General features: G+C 44.8%; 1 protein-coding gene across 1 annotated transcript in view; it reads right to left on the bottom strand.

The window, feature by feature from the left end:
- The window catches only part of dmxl2 (Dmx-like 2), an 83,718-nt gene that overhangs the window by 54,089 nt on the left and 14,608 nt on the right, over positions 1 to 15,021 (bottom strand). Inside the window, 17 exon segments of the mRNA XM_045218349.1 lie at positions 1 to 219; positions 3,104 to 3,223; positions 3,484 to 3,592; positions 3,906 to 3,995; positions 4,193 to 4,314; positions 6,106 to 6,308; positions 8,004 to 8,236; positions 8,502 to 8,632; positions 8,635 to 8,767; positions 8,935 to 9,203; positions 9,844 to 10,062; positions 10,327 to 10,507; positions 10,993 to 11,170; positions 11,479 to 11,651; positions 12,171 to 12,237; positions 13,931 to 14,075; positions 14,418 to 14,496. Coding sequence (XP_045074284.1) covers positions 1 to 219; positions 3,104 to 3,223; positions 3,484 to 3,592; positions 3,906 to 3,995; positions 4,193 to 4,314; positions 6,106 to 6,308; positions 8,004 to 8,236; positions 8,502 to 8,632; positions 8,635 to 8,767; positions 8,935 to 9,203; positions 9,844 to 10,062; positions 10,327 to 10,507; positions 10,993 to 11,170; positions 11,479 to 11,651; positions 12,171 to 12,237; positions 13,931 to 14,075; positions 14,418 to 14,496 — 2,671 coding nt within the window.

The raw sequence follows: 15,021 nt of genomic DNA, 5'->3' as shown, positions 1-15,021 counted from the left end.
CTGCGGAGGGTGTAGCCCTGGTCACCTCCACCCCAATAGGCAGGTCCAGCCGGTGGCTACAGACCAGCTTGGAGCTGAGGATCAGTTTGCTGGCCGACTGCAGGTTGACTGTGGAGGCTGAGCGGGGGAGGGGGGAGGTGTCCGTGGACGTGTCAGCTGTACTCTGTTGGAACGGGATCGTCAGCTGGGACTGGTACGACCGCTCTGGGACCGGATCATCTGAACACAGAGACAGAGAAAACGTTATTGTTTTCATAGTCGTGTCAACAACACAGAGGAAAAACTTTATTGTTCACAATATTATCTAAACAAACAGAGAAAAAACGTTATCTTCAACACAATCAATATACAAACTACACAGGCCTCAATGTGTATACTAATGAACTTTACTCTATTATACTGTAGTCTACTGTACTCCATTATACTGTAGTCTACTGTACTCCATTATACTGGAGTCTACTGTACTCTATTATACTGGAGTCTACTGTACTCTATTATACTGGAGTCTACTGTACTCTATTATACTGGAGTCTACTGTACTCTATTATACTGGAGTCTACTGTACTCTATTATACTGGAGTCTACTGTACTCTATTATACTGGAGTCTACTGTACTCTATTATACTGGAGTCTACTGTACTCTATTATACTGGAGTCTACTGTACTCTATTATACTGGAGTCTACTGTACTCCATTATACTGGAGTCTACTGTACTCCATTATACTGGAGTCTACTGTACTCCATTATACTGGAGTCTACTGTACTCCATTATACTGGAGTCTACTGTACTCCATTATACTGGAGTCTACTGTACACTATTATACTGGAGTCTACTGTACTCTATTATACTGGAGTCTACTGTACTCTATTATACTGGAGTCTACTGTACTCTATTATACTGGAGTCTACTGTACTCTATTATACTGGAGTCTACTGTACTCTATTATACTGGAGTCTACTGTACTCTATTATACTGGAGTCTACTGTACTCTATTATACTGGAGTCTACTGTACTCTATTATACTGGAGTCTACTGTACTCTATTATACTGGAGTCTACTGTACTCTATTATACTGGAGTCTACTGTACTCTATTATACTGGAGTCTACTGTACTCTATTATACTGGAGTCTACTGTACTCTATTATACTGGAGTCTACTGTACTCTATTATACTGGAGTCTACTGTACTCTATTATACTGGAGTCTACTGTACTCTATTATACTGGAGTCTACTGTACTCTATTATACTGGAGTCTACTGTACTCTATTATACTGGAGTCTACTGTACTCTATTATACTGGAGTCTACTGTACTCTATTATACTGGAGTCTACTGTACTCCATTATACTGGAGTCTACTGTACTCCATTATACTGGAGTCTACTGTACTCTATTATACTGGAGTCTACTGTACTCTATTATACTGGAGTCTACTGTACTCTATTATACTGGAGTCTACTGTACTCTATTATACTGGAGTCTACTGTACTCTATTATACTGGAGTCTACTGTACTCTATTATACTGGAGTCTACTGTACTCTATTATACTGGAGTCTACTGTACTCTATTATACTGGAGTCTACTGTACTCTATTATACTGGAGTCTACTGTACTCTATTATACTGGAGTCTACTGTACTCTATTATACTGGAGTCTACTGTACTCTATTATACTGGAGTCTACTGTACTCTATTATACTGGAGTCTACTGTACTCTATTATAATGGAGTCTACTGTACTCTATTATAATGGAGTCTACTGTACTCTATTATACTGGAGTCTACTGTACTTTATTATACTGGAGTCTACTGTACTCTATTATACTGGAGTCTACTGTACTCTATTATACTGGAGTCTACTGTACTCTATTATACTGGAGTCTACTGTACTCTATTATACTGGAGTCTACTGTACTCTATTATACTGGAGTCTACTGTACTCTATTATACTGGAGTCTACTGTACTCTATTATACTGGAGTCTACTGTACTCTATTATACTGGAGTCTACTGTACTCTATTATACTGGAGTCTACTGTACTCTATTATACTGGAGTCTACTGTACTCTATTATACTGGAGTCTACTGTACTCTATTATACTGGAGTCTACTGTACTTTACTCTATTATACTGGAGTCTTCTGTACTCTATTCTACTGGAGTCTACTGTACTCTATTCTACTGGAGTCTACTGTACTCTATTATACTGGAGTCTACTGTACTCTATTATACTGGAGTCTACTGTACTTTACTCTATTATACTGGAGTCTACTGTACTTTATTATACTGGAGTCTACTGTACTTTACTTTATTATACTGGAGTCTACTGTACTTTACTTTATTATACTGGAGTCTACTGTACTCTATTATACTGGAGTCTACTGTACTTTACTCTATATACTGGAGTCTACTGTACTCTATTATACTGGAGTCTACTGTACTTTACTCTATTATACTGGAGTCTACTGTACTTTACTCTATTATACTGGAGTCTACTGTACTCCATTATACTGGAGTCTACTGTACTCTATTATACTGGAGTCTACTGTACTCTATTATACTGGAGTCTACTGTACTCTATTATACTGGAGTCTACTGTACTCTATTATACTGGAGTCTACTGTACTCCATTATACTGCAGGCTACTGTACTCTAGTATACTGCAGTCTACTGTACTCTAGTATACTGCAGTCTACTGTACTCTATTATACTGCAGTCTACTGTACTCTATTATACTGCAGTCTACTGTACTCTATTATACTGCAGTCTACTGTACTCTATTATACTGGAGTCTATTGTACTTATTATACTGGAGTCTACCGTACTCTATTATACTGGAGTCTACCGTACTCTATTATACTGTAGTCTACTGTACTCTATTATACTGGAGTCTGCTGTACTTTGCTCTATTATACTGCAGTCTACTGTACTCTATTATACTGGAGTCTATTGTACGTTACTCTATTATACTGCAGTCTAATGTACTCTATTCTATTATACTGGAGTCTACTGTACTGTTGTCTCCTCACCCACACAGGCCTAGGTTAAGTTGTGGATAGGTTGGGTTGTGGTTAGGTTGGGTCAGGGTTGTGGTTAAGTACTCACCCACACAGGCCTGCACGGACTGTAGGTGCAGGTGCCACATCTGCAGCACAGAGTTCCTATTCAAGTCCTTCTCTATGACAACCAGGAAGAACTTCTCAGAGAACGGAGTAGGGTGGTACTCTGGAGAGGAGAGAGAAACACAACATCTTTAGAAGTTCTTCAGTTCAGTCATTTATTCATCACTCCATCCATCCATCCATCCGTCCGTCCGTCCGTCCCATACCCTGAGTTGAAGGAAGGCCAGGGTGTCGAGCTCTGGGTCCTCCTGAGGCTAATAATGTCATTCATACATTAATCAATTAATTCAACCATCGATCCATTCTTCTGTCCATCCACCCGCCCCTCAATTCTCCCTCCCTGCCTCCCTCCCCCTCCCGTACCCTCGGTAGAAGGGTAGGCTGTAGTGTAGAGCTCTGGGTCCTCCTGAGGTTTATACCCCAAAATAAAGTCTTCCTGGAAGACATGGAGGAGCTGGGTGGTAGATCCACACTACAGACAGAGAGAGAGAGAGAGAGCGAGAGCGAGAGCGAGAGACGAGAGCGAGAGCGAGAGCGAGAGAGCGGACAGAGGGAGGGAGAGAAGGAAAAAGAGAGAGAGGGATGTATTTCCCTCAGATTACAAAGACCAACAAAGAATTGGAAAACAAATCAAATTTTGATAAACTCTGTATCTGTTAGGTAAAATACTTCCGCTGTGCGTTGAGCCGAACAACACCATTTTCCTGTGACTATATTAATTATATAGCATGGCCTCTTGACTTATTGCTTAGATAAAGAGACAGTCAGAGACAGGTGTTTCTTACCTGGTTAGTGATGACATCTAGTTCTATGATGCAGCCTGGTCTGGCTGTCGACTGCTGGCTCACTATGTTAAACACCTCTCCTACTAGTTTCTATGGAGAGATAGATGAGACAGATGAGAGAGAGAGAGAGAGAGAGACAGAGGGGGGGGGGTGTAGGAAAGTTACCAAACAGTGTCTAACCAGCTACCTTAAAGCTTTAAAGTTAGAGTCCTTTCAGTCTCAGGATTTCAGCACTGTTAATCTGACTGAGTGCATCTGTACGTGTGTCTGTCTCTGTGTGTACTTACTGAGGTCTCAGGGTCTGACAGTTCGTCCAGCAGTTTCCTGGCGTCCACCACAGCCTGGTAGAGACGCAGGTTCTTACCGTCTGACGCCACGAAGCATGCACTGGAACTGTTACAGTACGTACCTGGAGGGAGGGAGATTTTGCATGTAGTTAGTATACAGTTGAAGTCGGAAGTTTACATTTAAACTCAGTTTTTCACAATTCCTGACATTTAATCCTAGTAAAAATTCCCTGTCTTAGGTCAGTTAGGATCACCACTTGATTTATTTCAGCTTTTATTTCTTTCATCACATTCCCAGTGGGTCAGAAGTTTACATACACTCAATTAGTATTTGGTAGCATTACCTTTAAATTGTTTAACTTGGGTCAAACGTTTCGGGTAGCCTTCCCACAATAAGTTGGGTGAATTTTGGCCCATTCCTCCTGACAGAGATGGTGTAACTGAGTCAGATTTGTAGGCCTCCTTGCTCGCACACGCTTTTTCAGTTCTGCCCACAAATGTTCTATAGGATTGAGGTCAGGGCTTTGTGATGGCCACTCCAATACCTTGACTTTGTTGTTCTTAAGCCATTTTGCCACAACTTTGGAAGTATGCTTGGGGTCATTGTCCATTTGGAAGACCCATTTGCGACCAAGCTTTAACTTCCTGACTGATGTCTTGAGATGTTGCTTCAATATATCCACATAATTTTCCTTCATCATGATGCCATCTATTTTGTGAAGTGCACCAGTCCCTCCTGCAGTAACGCACCCCCACAGCATGATGCCGCCACCCCCGTGCTTCACGGTTGGGATGGTGTTCTTCAGCTTGCAAGCATCCCCCTTTTTCCTCCAAACATAATGATGGTCATTATGGCCAAACAGTTCTATATTTGTTTCATCAGACCAGAGGACATTTCTCCAATAAGTACGATCTTTTACCATCTTTGTCCCCATGTGCAGTTGCAAACCGTAGTCTGGCTTTTTTATGGCGGTTTTGGAGCAGAGGCTTCTTCCTTGCTGAGCGGCCTTTCAGGTTATGTCGATATAGGACTCGTTTTACTGTGGATATAGATCATTTTGTACCTGTTTCCTCCAGCATCTTCACAAGGTCCTTTGCTGTTGTTCTGGGATTGATTTGCACTTTTCGCACTAAAGTACGTTCATCTCTAGGAGACAGAACGCGTCTCCTTCCTGAGGGGTATGACGGCTGCGTGGTCCCATGGTGTTTATACTTGCGTACTATTGTTTGTACAGATTAACGTGGTACCTTCAGGCGTTTGGAAATTGCTCCCAAGGATGAACCAGACTTGTGGAGGTCTACAATTTTTTTTCTGAGGTCTTGGCTGATTTCTTTTGATTTTCCCATGATGTCAAGCAGAGGCACTGAGTTTGAAGGTAGGCCTTGAAATACATCCACAGGTATACCTCCAATTGACTCAAATGATGTCAATTAGCCTATCAGAAGCTTCTAAAGCCATGACATCATTTTCTGGAATTTTCCAAGCTGTTTAAAGGCACAGTCAACTTAGTGTATGTAAACCTCTGACCCACTGGAATTGTGATACAGTGAATTATAAGTGAAATAATCTATCTGTAAACAATTGTTAGAAAAATTACTTGTGTCATGCACAAAGTAGATGTCCTAACTGACTTGCCAAAACTATAGTTTGTTAACAAGAAATTTGTGGGGTGGTTGAAAAAAACGAGTTTTAATGACTCAAACCTAAGTGTATGTACACTTACGACTTCAACTGTATATGACCAATAATATTGCAACTTGAACACCTATAGGTGTCGCCAAACCACCCCTTGACAATCATTGACTACTTCACCAGTACCTTGTCTGAACATGTGATACACACATGAACACCAGATATACATTATATACATCCTCCAACAATACGCTTAATTCCAGTGTGTGTGTGTACTAACCTAGCACAGAGCTGGGTACCAGGGTAGGCAGCCATGCCACATTGGAGAAGGCTGATGTGTGTAGGGAGTTGATTCGGGCCAGCTCTGACACCCCTCCAGTGCAGGACAGGGGTCCGATGTGGTCCACCCTCCACAGAATCAGCTCACTGTAGATGGCGTTAGGGTCATGGAACGTCCTGGTGGCCGCGTTACGCAGCTGCTTCCTAGGGGGATCACACACACACAGTTGGTCACACACAGAGTTTGTCACACACACGTTACTGATTGTCAAAGACAGAGTTTATGTTACACACACATCAGTGTTTCCTCTGCATTCCTTTAAGTGTGGCGCTGTGCCATGGCGGAATCATTGCCGCCACACCAAAAGAAACATCCTATTTCTACCAAACATAGTTTTAATAAAGTTCTGTAAAGCACATTCGCTTTTCTTGGTAAATAGATAATCTGTCTGGGTTCAACACAGTGAAGGATATTTAGCTCTGCGAGCTGTGGCAGGCAGCCTGCAACTCAAGAAACACAGCGTGCCAGTGACCAGTGTGTGAGTGACCAGTGCTCGATACAGACGCTCTGCAGCGCCAAACACAATTCACTTGAATCACTTCAGAATGCACCTGCGTGAGAAACGGCACACCAGGGACCAGCGCGCGAGTGACCAGTGCCCAATACAGAAACTCTGTGGCGCGAAACACAATTAACTTGAATCACCTCAGAGTGCTCCTGCGTGAGAAACTGCAAGAAAGGTACGTTAGCTTGTTTGTTTGACTAACGTTAGCTAGCCAACTACATAAGCTAGCTATAACCTAAAAACCATACTAACATAATTTAGATCTATAATATTGCTGCCACAATTGTAACGGCAATTAGCTATCCAATTAGCTACTAGTCTACAGCATTTTGTGTTTATGTCTGAGCCAACTCCACCAGGACCTCGAAGACCCAACGGGTCTGGGCGCATTCAACATCAAGGAGGACGAGGAGAGGGAGAGAAGAGGAAGAGGCCAGGTGGAGAAGACCTAGACCAGGGACATGTTCTGGGCTCAGAGAGGAGAGGAGGTAAAAACATTGGTTTTCAAATGCTGTGATGAAACCAATGTTACATCTTGTGTTGAATAAACTAAAACAAACAGCTATTAATGACTTATTTTCTGTTTTGTGCTGTAATTAGGTCATGGATCCATATCTTGTTGGCCTCCATGACAGCCTAAACCAGAGAATCCAACACCTGGAGATTCTGGGGTCCATCAGTGTGTTGGGACCTCAGGGTGCGTTCTCTAGTGAGAGGATGAACACCTTTATCCTGACCCTCCTCTCCAGGCAGTTCTTGCAAGTGCCAGAGGCTGCTGCGCTGCAAGAGTGGCCCTCTTCCAAGCAACGTGCTAGTTGGAGCATTCAAGGTATGGCACGAATGTGACAATCTTTTAAAGATAACATTTTAGGCCAGTGTTGCCCAACCCTTTTTCCTCTTGAACTACCACTCTGTTGGCTCTTCTTTAATGTTGTACATCTTTTTGTTTTTCATGTATTTCAGGGGTTGGACCAGCTGATGGCAATGACAAAGCTGGCCTCTCTGTTTGATGAGTGGGGGCAGCTCTACCCCTGCTAACCAGCTGGCAGCAATCGCACTGACTATACCAGTGTCTTCTGTTAATTAGGAGAGACCTCCCCCGCCCCCCGCTAACCCCCCGCTAACTTTTCCCCCACAGCTAACACATTTGAGAGGAAACACTGACATACATGCTTGCAGGCATGCGCACACACACACACACGTAAGTAGTTATGATACACACTCACGTGAACATTATGTAAACACACACACACTTTCTAGACATAGAGGGTCATAGAGGGTCCTCGTTGCTTCCACCTATGACACACACACACACACACACCTTCCTCCCTACCTGCGCAGTCCTCTGGGGGGAGGTGTGTGTGTGTGTGGCTGGTGGAGGTCGATGCTGCTGGGGGCGGAGGGGGGGGTGAGGAGAGCGTTGTGGTGGGAGGAGGTCAGCAGTAGAGGGAGGACCGTGTGACACGCCTGGTCGTTGAGGTGGAACCGGTGACCGCAGTAACGGAACTTATGAGACACGGTCAGAACGTTGGAGAACGCAGAGCGCTCAGCGAACGTCACCGCCCACTAGAGAGGGAAACGGATTGAAAGGAAAACTTTATTGAGCCACAAAATGTCTATACACAAGTTTATTCAACATTATTTATCAGAGTATGACATTATTAGAGGGATTATTATTATTATTAGTTTTTACTTTATATGGCTGTAGTTTGTCTTTTAAGCATTAATCTAAGGACCTCAATACCCTTATGAGCCCTAGTCAAAAGTAGTGCACAACATGGGGAATAAGGTGCCATTTGGGAAACAGCCACAGTCTGCCTCTCCCGCTCACCTGATTGAGAGACCCGTCCACATGTTTGGACACCATCATGACAGCGGGGCCGATGCCTGGGGCTTGGGCCAGGGAGAGGCTGAGGGCTGAGGAGCCCAGCCCAGCAGAGGCAGAATGGGGCAAACGGCGGGCCCTCCTCCCCTGCTCCCCCCGGCGTTGGAGCTATCCATGTCGGAGAAGGAGCAGGCGTACATCAGAATGTTCTTACTCAGGGAGTTGGCGTCGCCTGTAGGGAACGCCACTGGGATACGGGACGAGAACGACACCTGGAGAAAGCGGGATGGAGAGAGGGATGAGAGAGAGAATAGTCAGATTGGAGCATCATTCGGCTTCCTCTTGTGTGGGGTTAATGCTGGTTGGTGTGTGTCCATGTACAATACGTGTGTTTATCCCTGTCCGTGCGTGTGTTGCTCCATGTGCATTCTCCTCTTACCTGCACCTGTCTGAAGATACCCTGGATGTACTCGTCCAGGTATTTGACGTGCCAGACCAGGAAGGATCCGTCGGTGGGGTGGATGGTAAACAGCATGTCAGGACTCTTATTCCACTCCAGAGTTAAAGTCTCCATCTTCCTATCCAGCAACATGGAGGGCAGGGGCACTGAGCTACTGGAGCCTGGCGACGACGCCTTGGTGCTGCCTTCACCACCCTCACCCTCCTCACCATGCTCTGATGAACCCTTCTCTGACATCTCATCTAGGTCTGGAGAGAGAGAGGGAGGGAGGGTGGAAGGAAGGTGGGAGGGAAGGAGGGAGGGAGGGTGGAAGGGGGGAAGGAAGGGGGAGGGAGGGAGGGAGGGAGGGAGGGAGGGTAAAGGGGGAAGGTGGGAGGGAAAGAGGGAGGGAGGGTGGAAGGGGGGGAAGGAAGGAAGGAGGGAGGGAGGGAGGGAGGGAGGGAGGGAGGGAGGGAGGGAGGGAGGGAGGGTAAAGGGGGAAGGTGGGAGGGAAAGTATGGAGTCAGACACAGACAGAATATGACATGTCAGTGTGTATAGAATAGACTGATATTACCCAGATGTATTTCAAAACTCGACAACAGTTTTGCACTGGGTCAGCTACTCAGAACTAGTTTATATCATAGCTACGATATCTACTATAGGTGGTTCTGTGTGACTCAGTTGGTAGAGCATGGCACTTGCAACGTCAGGATCGTGGGTTCAATCCCATAGGAACATGTATGCACACAGTACTGTTACCAGCTTTGGGAAAACGTGTCTGCTTGACGCATATTATTATGAAGGATCACTGCATTTCATGTTGTCATGATAAACAAGACCCCACAAAACATGTCTCTCACAACAACAAAATATGTAGATCTGAGGGGTTTCTGAAATAGATCGTACCAAAGTCAAACTTAATGGGGGAGCCATCCTGGTCGAGGGGGTCGTCGGTGGCTTGGTCCAGCTGCTGTTCTGAGAGCTTGCGGAGCTGCAGCATGAACAGGTCCATGGAGGAGGTGAAGGACAGGTCCTTGTTGTTGAGCCAGTGGACCACAAACCCTCCTCCTCCACCACCGTCCTCCGGAGTAAACACTGCAGACTCCGCTAGCACCGCTGGGATGTCTGGGGGGAGGAGACAGAGAGAGAAAAGGGGCGGGTATATTACTATGCATGTGGGAGGAATATAGGAACAAGGTAAGGCTGATGTTCCTAGTTCAGCGTGTGCGTGTGTGTATGCCTGAGGCGGAGAGAGTGTGTGTGTCTAGCTGTATGTATGTGTATGTCTGATGCAGTGTGTGTGTGTGTATGCCTGAGGCGGAGAGAGTGTGTGTGTCTAGCTGTATGTATGTGTATGTCTGATGCAGTGTGTGTGTGTGTGCTACGTACCTGTGGCAGGGTTGATGCTGGCAGAGATGTGGAAGTGACAGAGAGCGTTAGCGTGGTGAGAGATGTGGCGGTGGGTGTGTGTCTCGTGGGTCCCCATCTGAGACGGCAGCAGCTCAGTGTGAGCTACCAGGGCAGACGACCTCCGACGACCACGACGCAGGTGCTTCAGGTGGCTCATCGACTGGCCAATGAGAGGACAGGTGTGTGTGTGGCACGGGGAGGACCAATGACAGAGCAGGGGGCGGGACAGGAAGAGAGAAGAGAAGCGTCATATTATTGAAGTCCTTCATATCAATCTGTTCTATATCTCTGTGCATTTTTTAATGACTAACTAATAAAGTGTACATTCAAAATTAAAACTACAAAGTTTATTTGAAGAACACATTTTGTGCATGTGTGTGTGTGTGTGTGTGTGTGTGTGTGTGTGTTATGTGTGTGTGTGTGTGTGTGTGTGTGTGTGTACTGTGTGGTCTACCTCCAGGGCGTGTGTGTGTGTGTGTGTGTGTGTGTGTGTGTGTGTGTGTACTGTGTGGTCTAACTACTTCCAGGGCGTGTGTGTGTGTGTGTGTGTGTGTGTGTGTGTGTGTGTGTACTGTGTGGTCTAACTACCTCCAGGGCGTGTGTGTGTGTGTGTGTGTGTGTGTGTGTACTGTGTGGTCTAACTACCTCCAGGGCGTGTTGTATCTTGTCCTTGCCCCCCAGGCCTGGCAGACTGGAGCTGTAGGAGTGTGTGTTCTCAGTGATCTGACCACCCAGGATACTGTCCTCTGGCAGCACCGTCTCAGACCACAACCTACACACACCGTCCTCACACGACGTCAACAACACGTTACACACACTACCCCTGGAGAGCGAAGAGAGGGGGGGAGAATGAGAGAGAGACACACACAGAACATCATTTTATATTGATGGTTGACAGTTTAGTAGATAGATGGCACTAATCTTTCCATTCGTATGGGATTGAGACATTCAAAAACACAGAGCTGAATCTATACAACAGATGTAGATTAGAATATACAATCAGCTTGACTTATTTTCCAAGAAACGTTTTTTTCCATTTAAAACGTATGGAAACGTCTGTGTGTGTGTGTGCGCGCGCATTGGTGTGTTGGTCCTTTGTGTGTGTGTGTGAGAGAGTGTGCATGTTCTTACTTGGGCATGTATTTGCTGGTCTTCCTCCAGGACAGGCCGGTGACAGAGCGGGGGTGTGCCAGGTATATGAAGGAGAAGTGGACCTGAGGGCCTTTCTTATCTGGGAGGTCTGAGACCACTACAGCAGAGCGCCACCCAGTGGTGGGGTACCACACCTTCAACAGACAGTCATCCTAGAGAGAGAAACACACAGGTGAGACAGACACCCATACACACACACGAGACAGATGCGCGCACACACATGCAGGCGCACACACACACACACACACACACACACACACACACACACACACACACAGGTTGGTGAAGTACCAAGCACAATGGCTACACTTGATCCTGAATAAATGATCACAAAGTCTTGATTCAACATTACTACCTGTTTATTACTCTACAGGTGTTAGAGGAGAATCAACATTACTACCTGTTTATTACTCTACAGGTGTTAGAGGAGAATCAACATTACTACCTGTTTATTACTCTACAGGTGTTAGAGGAGAATCAACATTACTACCTGTTTATTACTCTACAGGTGTTAGAGGAGAATCAACATGAGTAAGTAGAAAACATTTATGACATGATTGGGATATTGACAGTATATGGAAACAAGATATGGCCTGTAAAATGTTAGCTTTCGAGTGAGTGAGTGAGTGAGTGAGTGAGGTGAGTGAGTGAGAGTGAATGAGTGAGTGTACCTTGCCGGCTGTTGCAAAGTATTCCCCATCAGGAGACCACTTGGTGATGTGAACAGACATTGCAGTCCTGGAGAGGGGGAGAGAGAGAGAGAGATAGACAGATTGAGAGAAATAGAGAGAGAGCGAGAGAGAGTTCAGCTGCTTTCACTTCTCTTTGGGAAACTCAGTAAAACAGCAACAGTCATTCAACACCCCTCACTTCTTCCACAAAATCATGTTTACAGTTTTTACCTCAAAAAGATGGTTCCCCAGTTTCAATACATGACTTGATTTTAATATTGAAATTAAAATCAAGTTATTTTGTTGATGGTGGTGGAAAACGCTGTCTCAGGTGCCGCTTCAAAATCTCCCATACGTGTTCAATTGGGTTAAGGTCTGGTGACTGAGACGGCCCTGGCATATGGTTTACATCGTTTTAATGTGCCCGGTGGATGGGGGCATTGTCATCCTATGGGGGCATAGCCATGGTAGCCAAAATAATGGCCAAAATAATGGCCTGCCCAGCATTTTTATACATGACCCTAAGCATGATGGGATGTTAATTGCTTAATTAACTCAGGAGCCACACCTGTGTGGAAGCACCTGCTTTCAATATTACATTTACATAATTTAGCAGACGCTCTTATCCAGAGCAACTTACAAATTGGTGCATTCAACTTATGATTATACTTTGTATCCCTCATTTACTCAAGTGTTTCCATTATTTTGACAGTTACCTGTACATTTTAATCACAATGAGACCTAGTTAAAAGGACAAAGACCTAGTGAGACAGTGTGGGAGTTGTTTATCAGTGTAGTTCTCTAGAACACTAGGAGAGAGTACAGAAAACACCAACTACAGACTAGGAGTTGGAACTCTGACTGGGTGGTTTTAGTAGACTGACTGACTGACATTAAGTGTTGGGAAACTCTTTCAGACTCACACTTCCCCATTCCAGGACAGTCACACACCAACATGCTGAGTCAGTATCAGCTGCTTATCACTGTGTCAAACATTTCCCTGTTTTAAAGGTAGACTCTGCTAAATGACGTTGCCACGAGCAGTCACCGCAGATATTGAGCTGAGGGAGATGCAAGACTTTGCTCTCACACAGTCACACACAGTATCTGTGGATGGGTTCTCCTCACGCTATTACAGCGTGGTAGCCAGGGGACCAAAACAGTGGAGAAGTTGAGCCTCACGCTTCAACGCTCTTTGTTGTTGTGGAAATTGACCCACTATGCCGTTTACTTTCTGCATCTACGTCTGCATCTGAGTCTACCTTTAAAGCTGCAATATGGAACTTTTTAGGCGACCCAAAAAATTCACATAGAAATGTGAGTTACAGATCTGTCATTCTCAATGAAAGCAAGTCTAAGAAGCGGAAGATCTGTGCTATATGCTTAAGTTTCATTTTTGAGTCTTTTACTTTCGGTTTTGTAAAACAGCTTCAAACAGCTGAAAATACAATATATTTGGGTCTGGAAAATATATTTCACAGCGGTTTAGATGTTACAATGATTCTCTACACTATACTTGCTTGTTTTGTCACATAAACTGAAATTAGGCGAATTATTAGAATTTGAGTGACCAGGAAATGGCGGAGTGATTTCTGCATTTACCCACTATGCTGTTTACTTTCTGCATCTACATCATATTGCTGAGACTACCTTTAAAGAGCACTAACGATCTACAGGCCTGATATGTCTACTTAACACTTTAAAAGCACTACACACACACACACACACACACACACACACACGGTGCTCCTGTCACTCACTTGCACTGCCAGACACACTTCCAGTCGTTGAGGACAGGGTGAGGTTTGTCATCTGTCATCGGTCCATCCTCCTCCTCTATCAGTGTGTCTGCTGACGGAGGGGCCCACAGCTGCAGGCGCTCTGTAGCCGCCAGAATACGGTTCCCTACAGGACACACACATTGTTCAAATGGCTACATGGTTTCCTGTATCCCCGCACATTGACTTGGTACTGGTACCCCCTGTATATAGCCTCATTATTATATGTGTTACTTTTTTTTATTTTTTTTACTTTAGTTTATTTAGTAAATATTTTCTTAACTCTTATTTTTCTTAAAACTGCATTGTTGGTTAAGGGATTGTAAGTAAGCATTTCACGGTAAGGTCTACTCCTGTTGTATTCGGCACATGTGCCAAATAAAATTTGATTTGAAGATATGTCACAGTTATAAACAGATACTTACTGTCCACACAGAGACACACACAACTGTTAGTTAGGAGGTGTTACCTTGTGGGTCCCAGGCCAGGTTATAGGTGATAGCATTAAGGAAGAACTGTCCTGTCTTTTGCCACTGGTAGTTAAGCTGCTGTTAGACAGAGCGGCAGAGACAGAAGGAGAGGGGGAAAAGAGAGAGGTGGGGGGGGAGACACAGGAGGAGACAACATAGAGTGGAAAGAGAGAAGAGAGGTGGGGGGGAGAGACACAGGAGGAGACATCATAGAGTGGAAAGAGAGAAGAGAGAGAGATAGAGAGGTGGGGGGAGAGAGTGTGAGGTGTGAGAGAGATAGAGAGAGAGAGAGAGAGGTGGGAAGAAGAGAGTGTGACGTGAAAGAGAGAGAGAGAGAGAGAGAGAGAGAGAGATGGGAAGAAGAGAGTGTGAGGTGAGAGAGGATAGTTAGTCAACACATGCACAGGCATTCAGCTATAATAAGCTACATGCTCAGGCACCAGCCACTGTTAATACAGTCATTAACAGCCACACACAATTCAGAACATGAACAGAATATTCAGGGTTGATAAAATAGCACAATAGAACAGTAATAAAGCAGTTAAAACACAGTGGAACTCTCAATGCAGCAACACACAAACTCACACACACACACACAAACTC

Source organism: Coregonus clupeaformis, unplaced genomic scaffold (assembly GCF_020615455.1).
Source record: "Coregonus clupeaformis isolate EN_2021a unplaced genomic scaffold, ASM2061545v1 scaf1518, whole genome shotgun sequence".
NCBI classification, from domain to species: Eukaryota; Metazoa; Chordata; class Actinopteri; order Salmoniformes; family Salmonidae; genus Coregonus; species Coregonus clupeaformis.
Note: the sequence above shows the minus strand (reverse complement) of the source record. Positions and strands in the feature narration are given on the sequence as shown.